The sequence below is a fragment of the Lasiodiplodia theobromae genome (assembly GCF_012971845.1).
Source record: "Lasiodiplodia theobromae strain AM2As chromosome Unknown scaffold_3, whole genome shotgun sequence".
Taxonomy (NCBI): domain Eukaryota; kingdom Fungi; phylum Ascomycota; class Dothideomycetes; order Botryosphaeriales; family Botryosphaeriaceae; genus Lasiodiplodia; species Lasiodiplodia theobromae.
In genome coordinates this window covers 874,127-894,709 of record NW_023336519.1, presented here as the reverse complement: position 1 = coordinate 894,709, position 20,583 = coordinate 874,127, and the positions used below count along the sequence as shown (strand labels likewise).

At 55.9% G+C, this 20,583-nt stretch overlaps 8 protein-coding genes across 8 annotated transcripts; 1 reads left to right on the top strand and 7 right to left on the bottom strand.

The window, feature by feature from the left end:
• Window positions 1–521: 521 nt before the first annotated feature.
• LTHEOB_1227 (Rhamnogalacturonan lyase) lies at window positions 522–2,759 on the bottom strand (the record flags this gene model as incomplete). Its single annotated transcript, XM_035509118.1, has 4 exons — window positions 522–729; window positions 789–1,750; window positions 1,801–1,865; window positions 1,916–2,759. 4 exons carry the CDS (start codon window positions 2,757–2,759, stop codon window positions 522–524), a joined length of 2,079 nt encoding a protein of 692 aa, XP_035367574.1.
• Window positions 2,760–3,136: 377 nt separating this feature from the next.
• LTHEOB_1226 (Rhamnogalacturonan lyase) lies at window positions 3,137–3,577 on the bottom strand (the record flags this gene model as incomplete). The annotated part of the gene is made up of 2 exons (XM_035509107.1): window positions 3,137–3,360; window positions 3,439–3,577. 2 exons carry the CDS (start codon window positions 3,575–3,577, stop codon window positions 3,137–3,139), a joined length of 363 nt encoding a protein of 120 aa, XP_035367573.1.
• A 440-nt stretch (window positions 3,578–4,017) lies between these two features.
• LTHEOB_1225 (Chitin-binding type 1 protein) lies at window positions 4,018–5,419 on the bottom strand (the record flags this gene model as incomplete). Its single annotated transcript, XM_035509096.1, has 2 exons — window positions 4,018–4,357; window positions 4,497–5,419. 2 exons carry the CDS (start codon window positions 5,417–5,419, stop codon window positions 4,018–4,020), a joined length of 1,263 nt encoding a protein of 420 aa, XP_035367572.1.
• Window positions 5,420–5,965: 546 nt separating this feature from the next.
• On the bottom strand, window positions 5,966–7,197 carry LTHEOB_1224 (Rta1 domain protein; the record flags this gene model as incomplete). The annotated part of the gene is made up of 3 exons (XM_035509085.1): window positions 5,966–6,355; window positions 6,415–6,921; window positions 6,979–7,197. The coding sequence occupies 3 exons, from the start codon at window positions 7,195–7,197 to the stop codon at window positions 5,966–5,968; spliced, it is 1,116 nt and encodes a 371-aa protein (XP_035367571.1).
• A 965-nt stretch (window positions 7,198–8,162) lies between these two features.
• LTHEOB_1223 (uncharacterized protein) lies at window positions 8,163–9,199 on the bottom strand (the record flags this gene model as incomplete). The annotated part of the gene is made up of 2 exons (XM_035509074.1): window positions 8,163–8,902; window positions 8,962–9,199. The coding sequence occupies 2 exons, from the start codon at window positions 9,197–9,199 to the stop codon at window positions 8,163–8,165; spliced, it is 978 nt and encodes a 325-aa protein (XP_035367570.1).
• Window positions 9,200–10,037: 838 nt separating this feature from the next.
• On the bottom strand, window positions 10,038–11,217 carry LTHEOB_1222 (C6 zinc finger domain containing protein; the record flags this gene model as incomplete). Its single annotated transcript, XM_035509063.1, has 2 exons — window positions 10,038–11,154; window positions 11,210–11,217. The coding sequence occupies 2 exons, from the start codon at window positions 11,215–11,217 to the stop codon at window positions 10,038–10,040; spliced, it is 1,125 nt and encodes a 374-aa protein (XP_035367569.1).
• A 1,529-nt stretch (window positions 11,218–12,746) lies between these two features.
• Window positions 12,747–16,462, top strand: LTHEOB_1221 (Calcium-translocating P-type ATPAse; the record flags this gene model as incomplete). Its single annotated transcript, XM_035509052.1, has 3 exons — window positions 12,747–12,803; window positions 12,860–15,690; window positions 15,751–16,462. 3 exons carry the CDS (start codon window positions 12,747–12,749, stop codon window positions 16,460–16,462), a joined length of 3,600 nt encoding a protein of 1,199 aa, XP_035367568.1.
• A 1,740-nt stretch (window positions 16,463–18,202) lies between these two features.
• On the bottom strand, window positions 18,203–19,465 carry LTHEOB_1220 (F-box and wd domain protein; the record flags this gene model as incomplete). The annotated part of the gene is made up of 2 exons (XM_035509041.1): window positions 18,203–18,238; window positions 18,617–19,465. 2 exons carry the CDS (start codon window positions 19,463–19,465, stop codon window positions 18,203–18,205), a joined length of 885 nt encoding a protein of 294 aa, XP_035367567.1.
• Between the last annotated feature and the right edge of the window lie 1,118 nt (window positions 19,466–20,583).

Here is a 20,583-nt window from a genome sequence, read left to right as displayed (position 1 = left end):
GACTTCACCTGACAAGGCAGGCTGTTGAAAAGGAAACGGTTCTTGAAACCCCTTTATGGTGTTAAACCCATAAACACTCTTGGACAAGTGTCCATGGTATTCTTGCAGAGGATTACAGATCTCTTGTAAAAGTACCTACGTAAGTTTGGACTGTTGGATCTTTGTAGGGCCTAGATAAAAGCTAGTCGATTACACTGCCACGACAACATTGTACAACAACATTGTACACGCAGAGTACCACCGCTTGAAGCATCAATCTGTTAAAGACATGGCACATTTTTACCATTTGATACCTCCCATGTTCAGGACAAACTTCTGAAGCTGTAAGGCGATATTTCTGTGGGTCTTCGAGAATGTAAATCAGCCGCCGCATGATGACTACGATGCAACCTGGAAGAAAAATACGGGAAAGGAGGCAAGACAGCATTCGTCGCATGCAATTCAAGTCGAGTGAATGTTCATTTAATCTATTAATATCTCCTCGAATCCCTTCGCTTTCCCCACGCGATCACGAAGACAAATCACTGCAACTCCAGCCTCAAGGCATCGTACTGAACGTATACCTGCTGAGGCAGAACTGCAGATTCATAGTCCATGGCATCCATAGGAAGGCGCAGAACAATCTCATTGTCCTTCTCCTTGAGCCAGCCCGTCTCGAAAACGAACTTGTGGGCGATATTGTAGCAGCTGATAGCCGAGCGAACGGCGCAGGAACTGGAATGCTTGTACCTGCAGCGCTGTTAGGTTGAACTTCCCAATGAACAAACGGGGCGAGACAATAAACTTACGGAATAACCCAAGGCTCCAACTCGTGCCCGTTCACCGTGACGACATACGGCAAGTTCGAATACGGCTCGGTCGCGTTATACACGTCCGTATTACCTGCCGCCGTCTTCGCGCCGGCCAGCTGCACGGTGAAAGTCGCCTCGTTCTTGCCACCACCCGCGACACTCCTCTCCAGCTCGGCCGCGCCGGCATCGAACAAGATCGACCAGTTGCTAATCGTCGGCGCGAACAGCGTCTCGGTGCGAATCGCATTCCCCTTGCCGCCGACGGAGCTCCAGTGCACGTAGTTCCAGTCCTGCGCCGCGTCGCTCTCGCCGACGCGGAACGCCACGCCGTCGGGGAACTCGGTCGGGAAGTCGTATTTGGCCCAGTACACGCGGTATTGCTCGGGCTGTAGTGGTTTGGTCGTGTCGAGCGCCACGCCGTGCCGGTACTCGCCGCTCGAGCGGTCGGGCGTGCCGATGCGCCAGAGTTCGTGCCCGGCGCTCTCCTCGGTGAAGGTGGTGGTTGTGGTCGTCTTGGAGCCGGCGGTGACGACGATGTCGTCGAGCACGTGCTGCCCGAAGAGGCCGTCGGCGTAGATGGTTAGGCGGTACGTGCCGGCTTTGACGCGCGGGATCTCGACGCTGGCGATGGTGCCGTTGGCGTTGTTGGAGATGATGCTGAGGTCGGCCCAGTATTGGTACGCTTTCGTGTCGACGACGTTGTCTTGGAAGTCGACGCCCGTCGTCGTCAGGATGGCGATGGGTCGGCTCCAGGTGGTGGTGTTGGTGCTGCCGCTGCGGGGCAGAGTGACGACGCCTTGCCAGGTGCCGCGGCCGGAGGTCGGGACGTAGTTGGGGACGTACTCGGCGATGTCGTCGTAGAATTGCGCGTTCCACGTCGGGTCGGCGTATTGCAGCGCGTCGTCGCGGAGTTCTTGCAGGGTTGTGCCGGGCTTGCCGCTGTTGAAGTGGTAGTAGAACTGGATGATGTCAGTACATTCTTAGAAAGGGTGGGCAAAGGGGAGCTTACGGGGCCAAAGGTGCGGTCAAAGCCGTTGGTGATGTTGGGCGTGCCGTTTCCGTGGTGGTTGGAAGCTGCATGCGGTGAGTATTTTGAGAATATACATCAGTGAAGAAAATCATACCAATGTAGTTATAGACAATGCCATCAACCGTCAGGTCAGAGTTCTTTGGCCCGTTAAAGTACGTGTCGACAGTGTTCATGACAGTCCAAGCTCCGAAAGTGGCGTTGGTCGCGCTGGTTGAGCCATCGGAGAACATTCCGTGGACCCTATGGTCCCTCCATTGAGCCTGGAAAGTGTACTTTGTGAAGTAGTCTGCCCACTGCTCCACGTAAGGGTCGTTGGGCGTATTCAAAAGGGACCAGGTAGCATCCTGGACAACGACCTGCTTCGAAACGGCGTCCTTGGATGGCAGGGGCGCGTACGTCTTCTCGTTGGTTGAGAGATGAGTCCAGAGCGCCGTGTTTGGACGGAAAAGCGTGCGGAACTCTTGCAAGTTGCGGAGGAATGGAGTCGTCTCATTGTAGTACGCAAGACGGCTGAAAGTGTGCAGGCCCGTCTCTCCTTCGCGCAAGAAGTAGTAAAACTCCAGAAGCTGTCCAGTCGCTGGGTAGGTTTCACCCATGACGACTCCAGCGTACGGAACACCCTCAGAGTCATTTCCCTGGAAGATTTGGAAATCGGGAGCTATCGATCCAGGAGTATAAAAGCCTGAAGGAGTGCAGTAACAGTCAAGGTAGGGACCGATGCCGGTTGATCCGCTCACAGGGCCGAGGAGATCTTGGTCGTCCAGGGCGAGGTCGGTAATGACACCCTTTGACTTGTCCAACGAGAGATAGAGCCTGTCATTCTCAAGAATGATGTTTGACGAAGTCTCGTTGACAGTCAGGAGAGCTTGAACCTCGGTGCTCAATGCCAAAAATCCAAGGAAGGGGGCAAGCGCCCGGCGGAGACCTGAGGTTGCCATTGAGGAGGGTGGACGTCCAGCGGAAGCCTGACTTGGGCATTGTGGTGACCGTATCCATTATATACCCATGAATCAAAGCCGAGCGCCTGGTTCCTGCAGATGCTTGTGCGCATGGTCAATACGGGAAGCCGGGGTAGCGTGTGGAGAAGTCTGGGGGAAGCGGACCTGCATAGCTCGGTCAAAGATTGCCCGAGAGAGGCACGACTCATTTCTCCGCAAGCCACCAATAACTTGGCCCTATCTCCGAGGCCGCGCGGTTCTTGGTTGAGTCCTTTGAGTGTTTTTTAAGCGAGGTGATGAGGCTGATGTCAACTGCAGTGGACCCCTGAAACAAAGCATTTGTGATTTGGGAGTTTCATCGTCATAGCAATGCTTGGCTATTTAAAGTAAAAGACCTCCTCCATTACCTTCCACCACGGGCCGGCGGCACTTCCCTTTGCGCCCGGATGAGGGCTCTCCTGCATCTTATCCGTCATATTCCACCATTCCTGCACCTTTTTGTTTGCAGCCATGCGGGCCATGTCGGCATCCCAATCGTCGCCCACCCACTTGAATGATGCAACGAGCATCGGTCGGGGTTCATCCACAAAAAAGATGGAATCTGTGTCCATCAGCATGCATAACAATTAATTGCAGCGGCCTCTTGCCGGATGAGGACGAAAAGATATTGATGACGTACAGTCCACGATATTGGAGTCTTTGATCTGTTCCAGGACTTCAGGCCAGACAGCGGCGTGGCATTTTTTGTATTCCTCCAAGTACTCCGGCCTCAGGTAGACCAGCTGGCCGATCCGGCGAGGCTCCTTTGTCGACGACATTGTAACGTGTGATAGTTTCGAGATAGTAGAATGAGCTTGTGAGGACAGATCTATGGCATGCTGAGGAGGGGCTCTTTAGCCTATTGCCGTTTCGGTGGCTCGGCGGGACTACGTCCGAATTCGGGAAAGCTTTCCCCGCCTCAACCGAGGTATGCAGCAAGGTCAAGGTACTCGGAGATCATCATGGTGTTTATTCATGCAATTCACTTCGAATTCGGTTATGCCCGTGTATAGGGCTGAGACGCTATATTTCTGATGTACTGCAAGAGAACCACATTTGATCAGACACAAAAGTATCGAATTAAAGCTTTGAGACTGAAGCTAAGTGTGCACCTCTCCCACCATAAAAAATTACCGAATCCTACGCTAACCTACAAGGCAGCCCAAACATTAATCCACACTAAACCCAACCCCTCCAGCTTCCTACCGCATCTTCCCATCTAGTACCCCTTCTCTTTCTTTTCCTCGCACTGCTTGCATTTGTGAGGACGTTTGCCCTTGGGCCGACGTCCGCCGTGGTCTTGTGGTGATGTAACGTATGGAGGGATGCGATCATTATCATAGTCGGACGGAGAGCTACCATGGTCGGAAGGATAGTAGCCACGATCGGAGGGATGGTAATCAGGACCTGACGGGGAGTAGCCAGGGTTCGACGGATAGTAATCAGGGTCGGACGGATAGTAATCAGGGGCTGACTGAGAGTAGCCAGGGGTGGATGGGTAGTAGCCAGGGTTGGACGGATCAGACGGATAGTAACCACTGCTATGTTTGCGAGACTGCCTGGGAGAAAATCAGAAGTTAGACGAAGGAGACGACGATGGTGATGATGACGGAGAGAGTGCACAGGACGCAACAGCCGCAACGCTACTGCTACTAGTCGCAGTGTCCGTATTCTCTCTTGCATCCGTATCCGCAATACGCATGACCGCGGCCGCAGTACCCGAAGCGTGAGCAGCACGGCCCGTAGACCGAGTGGTCCTGCGGGCACGACGTGTAGGGGATGCTGCCCCACTCGGAGCCGCACTTCGCGTCGCGGCGCAGCGGTTGCGGGTGCGGAGGAGCAGCGGATGACCCGTTAGGGTTGCCCTTCCTGCTGGGAGATTGCGGGGAGCTTACGCTAGACGTCAATGGGTCAGACTGCCCCGGGGGCGCCCCGGGAGGTCCTGGTGCCACGGGTGGCCCTCCTGACGTGTCCGACGTGGTCGGCGGCACAGGGAAGTCCGGATCCGACGGTGAGTCCGGGGGAAAGCCACCGGTGGGCGGCGATGGCTGGTCGTCTCCAGGGACATAGGGCCTCGCACCGTAGCAGCGGCCGAAGGGCTGGCTGAGGAGGTTCTGGTAGGACTGCAGGATCTGGCAGGGGCTGCTGCTCTCCGGGTTCCACATGGCAGTGACGCACAAGACCTTGCCGAGCGACTCGCAGAAGGCCATGCACGTGCCGTAGTCGTCGATGTTGGCCGAGCCTTGGACGATCAGGCTCGGCGACCACTCGGTGTTCATATCGCCCGTCTCGCAAGCCACGTAGTAGGTCGTGTCGCCTATCGGGTAGGAGCCCGGCGGGTACGGGAAGGTAGGGGTCGGGGGCCCTGCGCCAACGTCCATGGTGGTGGCGACGCCAGAAGCTCCATCATCGGTCGTGGTGGCGGCGGCGGCCGGCTCAGCGGCGCCCGCGTCAGGGGAGCCCGGATCAGCAAAAATGGACATCGTGGGCTCGGCCGAAGCACTGGCATCCGCAGGCGCTGCCGAATCACCTGGAGGACTGGCACTGTCTTGCGCATAGCAGACATTGGCGAGCAGCAGGGCAGCGCCCAAGGAAAGGCGGAGGGAAGAAATCCTGGCCATGGTGTTGGAGTTGGCTGAGAAGGGGTGGATGAGCTCCTGAAGAGTAATTGCGTGATGGTCGGCATGAGTGTTAAATAGCGTCGCTTCAGCCTCCAAAACAAAAGTTATTTGTTGAGGGAATTCCGTTATTGTGTGGCAAGGTGCTTTGGAACTGTGGCCGAGGATGGAACGCAGTCTGGGGACTTCTCTCTAAATTGGGCGCATTCCATGAGGCACTTCATTAAAAGTACATATCTCAAACTATTCGTTCGGTTCAATACTCAAAAAGTGACCGGAGCGAACTCCATCCAGAAGGTGCCCGAATGTCGAATCACTTCACCGGCAAGATGCATTGAAGTGTGAAGAATTCAATTACCATTACTAATGACACACCTTAGTGGTGACAAAAGAAGTTTGTGACTGCTTGTCGATGCAGCAATGAGTAGTACCAATACACGAGAGTCCACGTTCCGCGTGGAAATGCGAACATTCTGACAACAATCCAACTGAGCAGAATGTGGGCAGTCTGAAGTGAACCAGGTCAAAACGCCAGCCTCGAGTTTAAATTCAGGCTTGTTGCCGGGTTCCCATGATTTGAGGTTCTCCGCCAGCCTCCTCAAGCCTCGCCGGGCTGTAATCATCCCTCCTGTGGTATTCTTCCTCGCATTCCGGCTGTTGCAAACCATCCGTACTTTGTGCTTCAACCTTAGTTTGCTTCATCGCCTTCTTTGCCGCCCTTCTTTCCTTCTTTGCAGCTTTCTTCTCCTTTCGAGACATCTTGGGAAACTCACTTTCAGGTCCGACCAGGAAGCGGCCAGGGTGGAAAACGGCGAGGAGCAGTATTGCGACCATCATCGGGAAGGCATCGAGAGAATATGAATACTCCTCATGGAATGGAATGGGATTTGATGGCTTGACGCCACCGGCGAACTCGCAGATACGATAGATGATGCGGACCTACACAAGGCAAGGGTATAAGTGTCTGATCTAAGAGTCCTGAGCTGACAAATGCCTACCGTGATAGCAACTAGTACTCCGTAAAGAGCATAGAGCAACGCGCGCCAGTTATACTGTCGGTGAGCCATTCCCGCGGCGTCAAGAGCCAGAGACTGACGGTGGAACATGATCATCAACCCCAAAAAGCATAGGATGAAAGCCTCCTGCAGACCCATGCCACCCATGTAGACGTTGATACCGGTCTGGATGATGTCTGCAGATGCGCTTGGGGTTGCCATCAGACCGCCAACGGCTTGCACGATGAACGAAGCGACGTCGGCCCAGACAAAGTACTTGGCCAAAGACTCGCCACGAATGCGCCAAACAGTCCGGTCAGGGAGAAAGTAGTGCACCATGCGGGCGAAGGTCATGTAGACGAAAGCATTGATCCACAAGGGCGCGAGGAGGTAGAGCAGCTGGTGCGCGGTAGCGTAACCGATGTTTTGCTGGTCGTGCGAACCCAGTGCGTGCACTATGAAGGCCACGAGTTCCCACGTGGCACCCATGATGATGACCCAGCAGTAGCTCTGCTGACGTGTTACTCGAGATGCTTGGCTGAGGCTTGTCTTGGGCTAAGAATTTACCTTCTTGAAGACTATCGCCAAGACGAGGTGGGCGATGGTAAGTATGCCGAAAATCACAGCCACTGCTACCGCTGGTGCGAATTGCGGGTCGAAGTTGTAGTACGAATTGCAGGCATCGAAAGGAACGTTGCCATATTTACCGGGCACTGCTGTTGTGCAACTGGGGGTTGATGTCGAACTTGTTGCCGAAGCAGTCTGGTTTGTCGTAGCGGATGCCATGGCGAATTCGAAGGGGAATAATGGGCTAGTTCCCGAGATGCAAACCACGTCGATTTATGAACTTCGCCACCTGCATCGTAAGGCTGCGAAAGCGACCACCAAAGTCTGCCCTGCTAAACTTGGTGGTGGTGTTGTCGTGCAGCACAGAGCCGAATTGACGCGTCTGTGGCGGCTGAGAGGCCTACGTCGGCAGCACAGCCCTTGGCGCTTTGGTGTTCAAGAGACCATTACTGCAAGAGAGGTGGGCCGTTATCTTGGAAAGGCTTGGGTAGTAAGCAAGCAGGATGCAGAGGATGCGTATCCTTGGCGCAAAACGTGTTCTCGATTGTACCAGCGATGGCTTTTGTGGGGGCGCAGTCAGAAATCCGCCGAACACTGCCACCCCAGGACCCTCAAACACTGCTGCCTGTTGTATCACTTAGGGCACATACCTCATCTCTCCATGACCCCTTTACAAACGCTGCATGTTGCTGTAGCAGGATCATTTGGTGATTTTGAATCAAGTTTTGAGGAGTTGCCCTGGTCGAGGCTTGAATGCTCTTCTCGCTTATTCCAGACCGACAACCCCTTTGGACCATTCCCAATGGTACTTTCGCAAAGCAAGGGTCCGCAATTTCAAACTCTTTGGCATGCACTTGTGATGAAAGATTGTGATATTTGGTGGAATGCTACGCTTATACCCCATATGGGAAACCGAGGGTCCCTGAGCAAAAGCGCACGGCTAATAATAGCATAAGGTTTGTAGAATTCTGTCCGCTACTGTGTATTGACATACAAGGCAGCTTTAAATAGACTACACTATTCGCGGGCAGTAAAAGTGTGCATCCGTTAGACAAAAATTTTCTGTCTGAAACCTCATTATCTCAAAATTTATACAAGTATGCTAAACAGCCGCGCCATGGTTCGCAAAGAACCAACATCTGCATCTGCGCCTCAACCAATACAGTTCATTGATCACTTCTCCTTCAGTTCGCGCTCGCCATCCTCCTCTCCATGAACCCCCTAGCCTTCCTCGCTACCACCCTCTTCACCTTGCTCATCATGGTCAAGCTCGTCTCATAGTCGTCAGTGCCGCCGTTGGGATCAGCGTCAGTAGCAGTGCACGTCGGACCGCTCTTGCCATCACCGTGCTCGCCGTCGACCTGCGCAAACTCGCGCTTATCCTTGGCGTTGTCGAACATGTTCTGGGCGGCGTCCTCGAACCAGCCGTTAATAAAGTCACCATGCATGCTGAACGACGGGCCGGACGCGAGCTCGAGCGGGGGCGCGCCGCTCCATCCATCCGGCAGGATCTTGCGCAGGTCGTAGCGGATCGAGAAGCGCAGGCGCGGGATGCGGTTCCAGCCCTCCGGGCAGTAGTTCTCGGTCTTGAACGAGCTCGCGCTGTACGTGCTGTTGAGCGAGCTCGGCTCGACGCAGTCGTGGAAGCGGAAGATGGTCTGCAGGTGCGTCGAGCAGGTCGACGTCGGGAAGGCCGCGGCTTCCTTGTCGGCGGGGGCGGAGTCGCCTTCGCAGAACCAGGAGAGGCCGACGTTTTTGTCGTCGAGCTCGGCTTGGGAGGTGGCGAGGGCGTTGCCGGCGATGACGGAGAAGTCTTGCGGGATGGGCGCGTCGGCGTAGAGGATGTTTTCGTAGTAGGTGGAGAAGCGCATGGGCTTGATCTCGGTGCGGGAAGAGCCGTCGACGTGGTAGAGGGTGGGGACCCCTGTCGGGTGGTTAGCATGTTTGATTGTAGGATTTGTCTCGAGATGGGTGAGTACTTACAGTAGACGGAGAGGTCGTTGGGGTTCTCGCCCGAGGCGCAGCCCTTCTGCAACTCGGCGGAAGTGGGCTTGTCTTTGGTAATGGCGTCGGAGCCGAAGAAGGAGTGCATGTGGGACTTGTACTGGCCAGGCACGACAAGAGGATCGATGTTCTTCCTCATGAACTGGTCATGGGTAACCACAGTGTAGGCATTGGCGGCGCTCACGGCCGAAAGAATGGAAATGGTGACGCCCAGCATCGTGAATAATTGCAAGAAAGCGAAAGACGAAAGAATTCAACGATAGACGAAAAAGTTAGAGAAGAGGAGACAGAAGGAATGCGCTGCAGGATAGCGGATGCGGGCCATGACGGATGTTTATAAGTTTACTATGAGTGGAAAGGGGGGTGTAAAGCTCCCGACAGATGCCGACTTCTTGGCTTGTTCGGTGTTCATTGACGAAGTGTTTCAAACGACACAGATCCACAGGGTTGCGGCAAAGCGGGTGTTCCTGAAAGATGCCAAGGCTACGGTTTTGGAACCTTTTGCGGAGGTGGTATCCCCTATTTGGTAAGTGCACGAGAGTTGCAGCCAATGATGGCGGGTGCTTATCTGTACCTGGTAAGCGCTCCGGGGTGGATCAATTTCAGGATACGGCGGATCCGCATCCAACGGCAGCGCTAAGGTTCAGAGCCTCCTTGCCGCCGTTGAGATGGGCTGTAGAAGCGCTCGCACCAGTGAAAGCACCCGAACGGCGTGGTGTTGCATGGCCTGTGACACCTTTCGACCACTCACGAAGTACGGCGATTGAATTGGCAAACGCTTGCATTCCGGATCTGCATACAGCATCCGAAGGCGAAAAGATATCAATAGAGCTACGCAGATCATTTTGACGCTTGAGGAAAAGCGCTGGCAAAAGCTCCCCAAGATCGCATCGGATCTTGTGTTTCAGGTTTGCAAAAAGACCCACTCCCGCGTGAAGTGCCGCCCCCGTTTTCGGCAACATTCGAGCCGAGCACGGGTGCAAAGGTTCAGGGATATCGTGCTAAGATAAAAGGACAAACGACACCTTAACAGGACCTTATCAGACTCCGGTTTCCTAATGGCCCATCTTGTCGAGCGTCTGCACTTCGCCGCTCTTCGCAAACAAGGTCAGAAGTGTGGCCGCTTCGACCCCGCCCACCTCGCTCCAGAAAGCGGGGGATTCAGCCTGGTGCATGGCGAGATGATAGCAGCTGTCAAGAAGGGAATTATCCGTCATCCGGCCGCCGGTTCGCAAGCGCATGCCGATCGCCATGGTCATGAAGACATAGAAGCGGGCCATGCGCAGGGAGTAAGGAGGTATCAGACACTCGACCACATCCATGTGCGGCCCCTGTGTATTGTCCGCTGCAAACTCGTAAACTAGATCCAGGCAAGTATGGTAGAAGGACTGCTCTACAGGCCGCTGACTCGGTTCAACCTTGTCAAAGAAGATATCTGAGAGCGTCTCTGCTTCAAATTTAGTGGGCATCTTCGGTGACCTCGCCCCTGTCGGCGTCGTGGATTGATTGGATATCCTGGATTGCGGTCGGAAATGGTCTGAAAAAGCGCCTGGAGACTGTGGTTCGTCGTCAAAGGGCGAGAACTGGAGGTTAATGGAGCTGAAATCTTGGTCGAGGCCAAATGAAGAGATGGAAGAGCGCCGTGAAAGCGAGAGTTTCCCGTGGTCGGGAGGACTCAGATAACCATCATTGCTCTCGCCGTGTGAGAATTCCCACGGCGGACGTTGACAGGCGGATACCGGAGGAGAAACAGGAGATCCAAGCATCGGCGGCGCCAGCGTCGAGCCCATGATAGGGGTAGTGATGGTGTAGGGCTCTGGGGTCGAGCAGCGAGAGTTGGCAGAAAGTAAAGACGGTGCGGGCGAGAGCAGAGCCGGCGAGGGACCTCCACATTCGGAGATCTCGATGGTTGGAATTTCTGGTTGGGTCGTCGTGCCCTCGGCGCCAGCTGAGTCGGTTGAAGATGAAAAGTCCCATGAGAATGATCGCTGCGGGGGATCAAAGCTCGTGTCGACATGCAGAGATGGCTGAGCTGGCCGTGGAGTACTTGGGAAAGGATTCCAGAGCTCTTCTCCCCAAGCTGGACTTTGGGCTGTTGTGTGGGCATCACCAATCTCAGCAAGCTGAGCCTCAAGCTGTTGGATGCGGCTGGCCAGAGCCCTGTGGGCACCACTGCGTGATCCCGATCAGTGCCATGTTCTTTCAGGAAAGCCAGGCGGATACTTACAGGCCCATTCGATCTTTCAACTTGGGAGGGCGGATGCAAGCGACGCAGAAACGAACACAAGTAGAACAAGGCCCGACCTCTCCATCACAGCGGATTTTCCGGCGCCTGCATCTCTCGCATGCGTTGGACACAGACTTGCTTCGTGGACGCCAGCGGTGGGGTTGGCATGAAGACGAGGGCGCCTCACCGACAGTTGCGCGACGCTCGAGTGGACGATTGCTGGAGCCTTCATCAGAAGCACTGCCCGGCTCGTCGGCCTTGGTCATGGATGCTTCTTGCGTTGCCATGGCGCAGAAGCTGGCATCGATCAACGCAATGCGATGACGTCGCACCCCATTCAGCCTTGATCGAGAGTGTCGTGTGCGCTGTGAATCGAATGCTGCGCCACAATTGAGGCGGTGGCACCGTGGCACCGTTGGTCGAATAGGGTGTATTGGAGAGGCTCGTATGGTGGTGACGCAGACACTTCTCTAGGCAACGACAAAAACAAACCGAGTACCAAGCTTCAACTGGTTGCTTGCCTCGTCGCCTGAAGGCAAAATCTCGAGGAGGTTGGTCCATAAGATAGAGGGCGCCAAGAGCAATGCCACACTGTGCCCAGCCGTCTCGACCCCTCTCACTAGTTCGATCTTATCCGACCTCTTAAAGCCACCGGAAAACAAGCAGCGCACACTGCGGTTTTTCGCCTTCGCCGATGGCAAATATTCAGCGACTCAAACATCCAGCTACGGTGCTGCGCCCTCAACAGCGACGTGTTGGGAGGCAAGGGGCGAAAGTAGCAGTACTCAGACGGGGCTTAGCAGAAGTGATGGTCGGCCCAACGGTGGTCCTGCCGCGCATGGATGTAGCACTCATGTGCCGCGCGGGGACAGGGTTCCATGGGTGATGGTTGAGGGGAAGATGGAGGATGAGAAAAGAGGTCGGCTGTTGTCAGGACCAGGGCCGACTCGTTAGAAGGACCAACCCCGCAAGACCCCGGCAGCCCCGGACGTCATGGTCGAGTGATGCAACAAGGCAGGAAATCACGCAGGCGGATGCTGAAACCGCTAGGGTGGGCTTGCTCCGGGCCTCTGGGCGCCTGCAATAGCGGCTGGGCCTGCGGCTCTGTTGTCCTCAGCGGAGCTCAGCCTCGCCAAGAAGGCGCACTTCGGAGCCTCGATGGACGACGAAGACAGCCTTGCTCTACCACAACATCAGTGAAACGGAGAGAGTTAGAGATGTTTTCGGGGCTTCTCCTCCGCTGCCCCTCCTCTGGTGTGTCGGACGGAGACCGAGCGACGCTCGAGCCTGCAGAAGCGGGCTTGGCCTCCGCCCTTGGCAAATCACCAGTGGATGGCGACTGGAGCGTTGGCGCCATGGCAATCGCACTGTACTTTGTCGCCGCTCGCCGCCGCGGTACCAAGCTCCGCTCAGACTAGTCCTTTGTCATTGGCCCCGGCACAGCCTCATTTGTGCGTCCGTACAATAGCCCCCGAGATCCAGCTTCAGGGAAAGGCAGATCTGGCAAGTCACCGCCACTCTGGATGCAGCAATCACCATGGCTCACAACAACGAGGCCGCCACCGGCCTGCCGCAGATTACCATCGAGATTCCGGTAAAGAAGGCTCCAGGCACCACTTGTTGAGCCGCCAAAATTAACTCCTTGTGCAGGATGGTGACAGCAACTCGACCACCAACAACACTCCTCCACCATCAACCGAATCTCCAGAGACTGCAATCTCGCCCTGTAACCTTAGCGCTGCACCAGTCGGTGGTTACCGTGACCGAGCCATGAGCGGCAGCACGCTGGGACCGCAAAGTCCGCACTTGGCACCGCCAAAGTCAGCCGGCGGCACTTCGATCAGCAGCGGCGCCAGCCTGTTCTCCTACGAGGAACAGCAGGATGCACTGAAACCAGATCCCGGAGCAGAGGCTGACTTCCAGATCGACAACAACTCATTCGCTTTTTCGCCGGGCCATCTCAACAAGCTGTTGAATCCCAAGTCGCTCCCGGCATATGTCGCCTTGGGCGGGCTCGCCGGAATCGAAAGGGGCCTCCGGACCGACCGCACTGCCGGACTGAGCATCGACGAGACAACGCTGGCGGGCTCGGTGAGCTTCGAAGAGGCCACCAAGGCGTCCGAAAAGGCGTGGGAGTTGGAGAAGAGCGGGAACCCCGGAAGTAATGCCACCGGCACCGCGACGGCCGCCGCCGGCACCGCGCACACCCCTGCTTCTGCCGACTCGAACGCCTTTGCCGATCGCATCCGCGTCTTCAAGCGCAACGTGCTGCCGGCCAAGAAGCCCACGCCGCTATGGAAACTCATGTGGCTTGCGTACAACGACAAGGTCTTGATTTTGTTGACTGTCGCTGCTGCCATTTCGCTCGCCCTTGGACTGTATGAGACGTTTGGTGTCGATCACCCGCCGGGGTCGCCGATGCCTGTGGACTGGATTGAAGGATGCGCCATTTGCATTGCCATTATCATCGTGGTGCTCGTCGGGGCGCTGAACGATTACCAGAAAGAGCGTGCTTTCGTGCGGCTGAACACCAAGAAGGAGGACAGAGAAGTCAAGGTTATCCGGTCCGGCAAGTCGTTCATGATCTCGGTGCACGACCTCCTCGTCGGCGACGTCGTCCACCTGGAGCCGGGCGATCTCATCCCGGCCGACGGAGTCTTCATCACTGGCCACAACGTCAAGTGCGACGAGTCGTCGGCCACGGGCGAGTCGGACCAGATGAAGAAGACGGGCGGCGATCAAGTGATGCGGCTGCTCGAGCAGGGCCACGCCAAGCACCAGGACCTGGATCCCTTCATCATCTCTGGCAGCAAGGTCCTCGAGGGCGTCGGCACCTACCTCGTTACCTCGGTGGGCGTCAACTCCAGCTACGGCAAGATCCTCATGGCCATGCGCCAGGACCCCGAGCCCACGCCGCTGCAGGTCAAGCTGGACGGCCTCGCCGGTGCCATCGCCAAGCTGGGCAGCAGTGCCGCTGCTTTCCTGTTCTTCGTGCTGCTGTTCCGCTTCCTCGGCACCCTGCCCGGCAGCGAGTTGACGGCGAACGAGAAGGCGTCCAAGTTCATGGACATCCTGATTGTGGCCATCACTGTCATTGTCGTCGCCGTCCCTGAGGGTCTCCCGCTTGCCGTGACGCTGGCCCTGGCCTTTGCTACCACCCGTCTCGTGAAGCTCAACAACTTGGTTCGCATTCTGAAGTCGTGCGAGACCATGGGGAATGCCACGACTGTGTGCTCGGACAAGACCGGAACCCTCACGCAGAACAAGATGACCGTCGTTACCGGCACATTCGGCGAGGACGCTTTCGACGACAAGAACCAGCGCGGTGACGAACGCCGCTCGACCGCTTTCGCCAGGGATATGTCTGCAGAGAATAAGAGGACGCTAATCGAGTCGATTGCTATCAACTCGACCGCTTTCGAGGGCGAGGAGGCTGGCGAGGCTGGATTCGTGGGCTCCAAGACCGAGACCGCCCTGCTTGGCTTTGCTCGCAACGTGCTCGGGATGGGATCGCTGAGCGAGGAGCGCGCTAACGCTCAGGTTGTCCAACTGATGCCTTTCGACTCGGGGCGCAAGTGCATGGGTGCCGTGCAGAAACTTCCCAACGGCAGCTACCGTTTCTTGGTCAAGGGCGCTTCCGAGATTCTGCTTGGCTACAGCTCCAGCCTTCTGACGGCTTCCGGAGAAGTCCCTCTTGATCAGGAGCGTCGCGAGCGCTTTGAGGCCATCATCAACAACTACGCCGAGCAGTCGCTCCGCACTATTGCTCTCATCACCAAGGACTTCCCTCAGTGGCCGCCTGCGGGCACCGCAGCCGAGGAAGACCCCAGCATTGCCAACGTTGATCTCCTTCTCAAGGATATGACTCTTCTCGGCGTTGTCGGCATCCAGGACCCCATCCGTCCCGGCGTTCCTCAGGCAGTTGCCAAATGCCAGCACGCTGGCGTCTGCGTCCGCATGGTTACCGGTGACAACGTCGTCACCGCGAAGGCGATTGCGACCGACTGCGGCATCTACACAGATGGCATTGTTATGGAAGGCCCCGTCTTCCGCACTCTCACCCACGAGAAGATGGTCGAGATCCTCCCCCGCCTGCAGGTCCTCGCCCGCTCGTCGCCCGAGGACAAGCGCATTCTGGTTACCAAGCTCCGCTCCATGGGCGACATTGTCGCAGTCACTGGTGACGGTACCAACGACGGCCCCGCCCTGAAGGCTGCGGATATCGGTTTCTCCATGGGTATCGCCGGTACGGAAGTCGCTAAGGAGGCGTCCGCCATCATCCTCATGGACGACAACTTTGCCTCGATTCTGACTGCCCTCATGTGGGGACGCGCCGTGAACGATGCCGTGCGCAAGTTCCTCCAGTTCCAGCTGACGGTGAACATCACGGCCGTCATCTTGACTTTCGTCTCCTCGGTGTCCGACTCGGAGATGCGATCAGTCCTCACTGCCGTCCAGCTCCTCTGGATCAACCTCATCATGTAAGTTCCCCACCACGCCTGCAAGAAGGACAAAGAAGAATGCTAACGTCGCATCCGCAGGGACTCCCTCGCCGCGCTCGCGCTCGCCACGGACCCGCCGACCGAAGAAATCCTCAACCGCAAGCCGCCGCCACGCACCGCGCCGCTCATCTCCATCGTCATGTGGAAGATGATCATCGGACAAGCACTCTTCCAGCTGGGCGTGACACTAATCCTCCACTTCGGCGGCCCCCGCTTCCTCGACTACCCGGACGCGGAGCTGCGATCCGTCGTCTTCAACTGCTTCGTGTGGATGCAGATCTTCAACATGTACAACAACCGCCGCCTCGACAACCGCTTCAACATCTTCGCCGGCGTCCACCGCAACTACTTCTTCATCCTCATCAACTGCATCATGATCGGCTGCCAGATCGCCATCGCCTTCATCGGCGGCAAGGCCTTCAGCATCGTCCGCATCAACGGCGCGCAGTGGGCCATCTCCATCGTCGTCGCGGCCTTGTGTCTGCCCTGGGCCGTGCTTGTCCGCATTTTCCCGGATGCGTGGTTCGAGGTGTCTGCCAAGTTCGTCGGCAAGCCTGTCGTGCTCGTTTACCGCCCGCTCAGCCGCGCCTCTAGCAGGCTTGGCCATGCCATCAAGAGGCTTTTTGGCAGGGGCAAGAAGAAGGCGGACGAGGGCGAGAATGCGGCCGAGACCGAGAGCGATTCGGATGCTGCGGTGGCTGTGCCTGGCGGTAATGTTGATCCGGAGAAAGGGGGGGCCGCCGCCAAGTAGTCGGGATCAATCTCGTCCAAAGGTTTCTGCGTCTGCATCGTTTTCGTTTTGTCATTTTTGAGTTTTTTTTCTGATTGATTGGTTCCTATCTATCGCGTTAATATCTTGTCCTGCCGAACATATATCACGCTACCCATGACTATACACATACATACCAAGTTATAGATTGTAGATATACCCAATAACGACTGCTCCTCATCTTCTCATGCATAGTCGCCTTGTAAGATTGCCCGCCAAATTGGCTTTCAAACCTGACCTATTATGTGACCAGTGCTCGATACATCGCAATCATCAATCCGGTAACCGAGATGTTCGCGTGCGACTTCAGGCAGCCGCAAAATTTCCGATCTTTAGTCCGAGTCCCAAGTGTCTTGACCCTCGTACCAGCACACTTGGCCTTCGTCGTTGGCGCCCTTCCAAGGCGTTGACGCCCGGGGCGCCGAGAGTTAGGGAGGTGAAACGTTGACAGAAACGGGAAAAGCTGCCAATCAATCAATCAATCCTGGCCGCGGATTAGGCGCAAACGAGAGGGAGGCTGTGCAAAAAGAAAACTGGATTATTCCCTCTCTTCTCAGCTGATTGGTAGAGTACTTAGTGCCCTGCGGCGATTCAGCCCTGCCGAGAGCCTTGCCTCAAGACAAGTTCCAAGAGAAAACTCTGCCGTGCTATTTCCTCGCTTTTGCCGTTTTGAGAGTTTCGGATCCGGAGCCTACTTCCAACCAGTGAGACTTGTATTGGCTTAGCACTCCCTTCTCAAGGAGAAACGGAGTTTCCGATCGCTCCCGCCGCAGGGCGGTGCATTTGAGTGTCAGCCTGCCAAGTGTCTCTGCTGGGCAGTTGGGCGAAAAAGCGATGATTGGGCAAGGCTTTCCGGTTCCGGTTGAAAGCGCTTCGGGTAAGACATGAGGTTACGCCTCTCGTAGAAGGAGGCTCAGAGGATGGTCATCCGGAATCCGAAGTAGGACGACGCGCTTTCGACTGCGGCCCAGCGCGCGTCAGAGACGCGTATTCGAGGACGTGGCCTAGAGAATGTCACGGCGCATGTGATGGTCGGCCTCCTCAAGTTTCGTCAAGCTGCTGCATTTGGCTCACGATGGGAGAGAGTGATGGGTTTGATTGATCGGATATGCTTTCCAGTCTAGGCTGGGTTCAGCGGCCAGTCATGCGGTATTGCGCCTAGTACGAAGTCAACTTGGCTTGCTTGACACGGCTGAGCGTTAGCATAGAGGTGCTACTTACGGGCTACCCTCGAGGCTTATTCTCTGAGTATGCGGCGGTTTCTCACAGCCGCGCTGTGAAGCTGGCCTCTTGGCTCGGGTCGAGGCTCCTGACGTCATTTTCTGTTGTGTGCAGATCTCGTGGCTAGTAAGTGTACTACCACGCGCATGCGGGAGAGCGAGAAGTCTACGTGAAAAGAAGGTAGAGGGAGTTAGAGGGAAGAGGACATGCTGCATCATAAAAGGTAAGGACGTGACAAGGCAGGCGCGGCTGCATCTCCGGGTAGTCGGCACACTCGGTAATGTCGGCAGCTCGCCTTATGTCATTCCTGCCTCAGCCTCACTCCGCCGCAAACCGCAGCACGTTTTGAGGTTCCAAATATGACAGTAAACGATGCCTTTCTGCGCTGTCGGTTGACTTCTTGCAAAAGAATTCCTAATGCATTTTCAATCTAATGCCTGCAGCTCCATTCTATCTTCCGCGGCAGTCCTACCCAACGGTAATCCAACTCAAGCGTCTACACTACTTGGAAAAAGGACCACTCTTTGAAGGCCTCCACTGCAATGATTAGTGGGCTTGAATACAATACTTTATTACTACAACCCGCAAGTATTCGAAATTCAAGTTCTGTGCCTTCAATTACTTACTCCATTATGATGCATCTGCCCTATAATCTATACGTCGCCCGAAGATATATGGACTCTGGCCGCAGTAGAATACCATATTTTCGCTCAATGCAACCGAGAGTATTCGACTGTCGTCCGTGGGCTTTTCGTCAGCTGGTGTGGCCACCTCTTGTTGAAACCTCATCCCTGCTACCGATTCCCATTTCCCTTCCTCCCTTTCCATCCAAATCTTAACCGTCCCGTCATACGAACCCGAGAGTACCACCTCTTCTCTTCCACCTGCGACCTTTTCTACTTCACCGCTGCATACAGATCTCGTAAGACAAGTCCCGTGCGCATCGATGCACATCAGCTCAGTTGCCAGCTCGACATCAAACACCCTCAACTTCCCGTCCGAGTGACCAGAAACGAGACGCTTGCCATTACGCGTCAGAGAAAGCGAGCAGATGCCACGGCGGCGACAACCACCGCCACTACCACCGCCACTACCACCACCACCGGGGGACTCGAAGTCTCGGCTTGGCTTCTCGTCACCGCTGCTGCTTCTGAGATACCACTGCCTCAGCGAACCATCCCCAGATCCAGCAAACACGCTCTTCTCGTCCGCCGCAAGGGAGACATCGTTCACCGCTGCCGTAGCCGCACCTATCGTACGCAACGGTTCGGGTTCAGCAGCGTCGTCGTCGTCGACATCCGCAGTGGTGGTATCCCCATCTGCTGCTGCTGCACGTGATGATAGCAGCAATTGGGCGACACTCCACGCTTTAATCGACTTATCCCTGCTGCCCGTGACCAAGACCTCGCCGCCCAAAGCCAGGCTGAGCACGGAATCGGCGTGCGCCTTCCATCTCCTCACCAGCTGCGCCGTCGACAACCGCCACAATTCGACGAAGCCGTCCACCTCGGACGTGACGAACAGATCGCTTTCCTCGTGGATCCGGCAGCAGAGGACGGAAGAGGCGTGCTCGCGCAGAGGCGGGTGCGCAAGGCGCTGGTCGCTGAGGTGCCAGATGCGGATGGTGCGGTCCCGGCTGCAGCTGATGAGGTGGTTGGCCGAGACGGCTATGGAGTAGATGTCTGCGGTGTGGCCTTCTTCTGACGCGTGCGAGGGGTGGGGGAAGGTGATGAGTTCCTGTGCCACCACTGTGATTGCAGTCATTGTGATCTGACGCGCTGTGGCGCAGATGGGATGGCAGCAGATGCTGTCTGTGATGGATGCGAGGCTTTGCGGGGCGATCTGTTGAGTGGTGCTATTTTTAACGGGCCGGGTTCCGGCTAGGCATGCGCGCTGGGTTAGTACATTGGAGCTGGTCATCCTTCCTCCCTCTTCCGCGTTGACAGCACCCGGCGATGACATTGCCAGGATGATTGAAGCAAAACTACTGCTATTGGCACAGTAGCGCGTCTGAATTTATATTATCTGGCCTTACCGCTGAAATCAGCTTTTGTATTGAGCCGAAATGTGCATTCCAACACCTTGCCGAAGCAATTCCTCTCGAAAAGGAACGTCTGCATTGCTTTGTCTCGCTCTCTTCCCCTTCTTCGGATACAACGGAACAAGTTCTCTGTTGATGATCCTTCGCGCAATAGTTCGCGAAATAATATGCGCCAATATCTCAAGGCAGACTTCTCTTTAGCCATCCCTATTCGTCCTTCACGTTTTCTTCAGTCTCTTCCAGTTCTTGGGGAACGTGCCATGACGCACCCCGTGTGGCTGTGCCGTAGTTGGTGATGCGGTGGGTCGTACACAAGGCAGCTGTTGGAATATATGGGGATGGTGCTAGCGCAGCCAAGTGTTGGGTGGGCTGAGTGGTTGCCACAGTTGGTATCTTATAAAGAAACCATGCCGCATGCAGATATCGGCCCATATCCCGCATTTTCTTGATTGCGAAGAATCTTCCAGCCAAGTCACCACGTTCAGTCCCTCATTTTAGGAACCTTTCCTACCTTTCGGAAATTATCACAACCAAAACCGAACAAAGACTTCGAATCCACCTATTAGCGCCTATACCTCAGTCCCGAGCCAGGCGACAAGGACATACTCTATCATCCAGAATGGGCTGCCGACCATCTCGAGAAGCTCCTAAACCGAGGGGATCAGCAGCAACAAAGACCCCTGAGCACACGTCTCAGCCCGTCAGCGACGGCCCGCGCAAGCCACAGTATACGACGTCGAAGCACAACTTTGGTCTCTCAACTCCTGCGGCAGACCACGAGTTCCTATATGCGCCAGGCCAACGCGGCCCACCCCCTCCTCGTTGGTATTGTAGGTCGGGA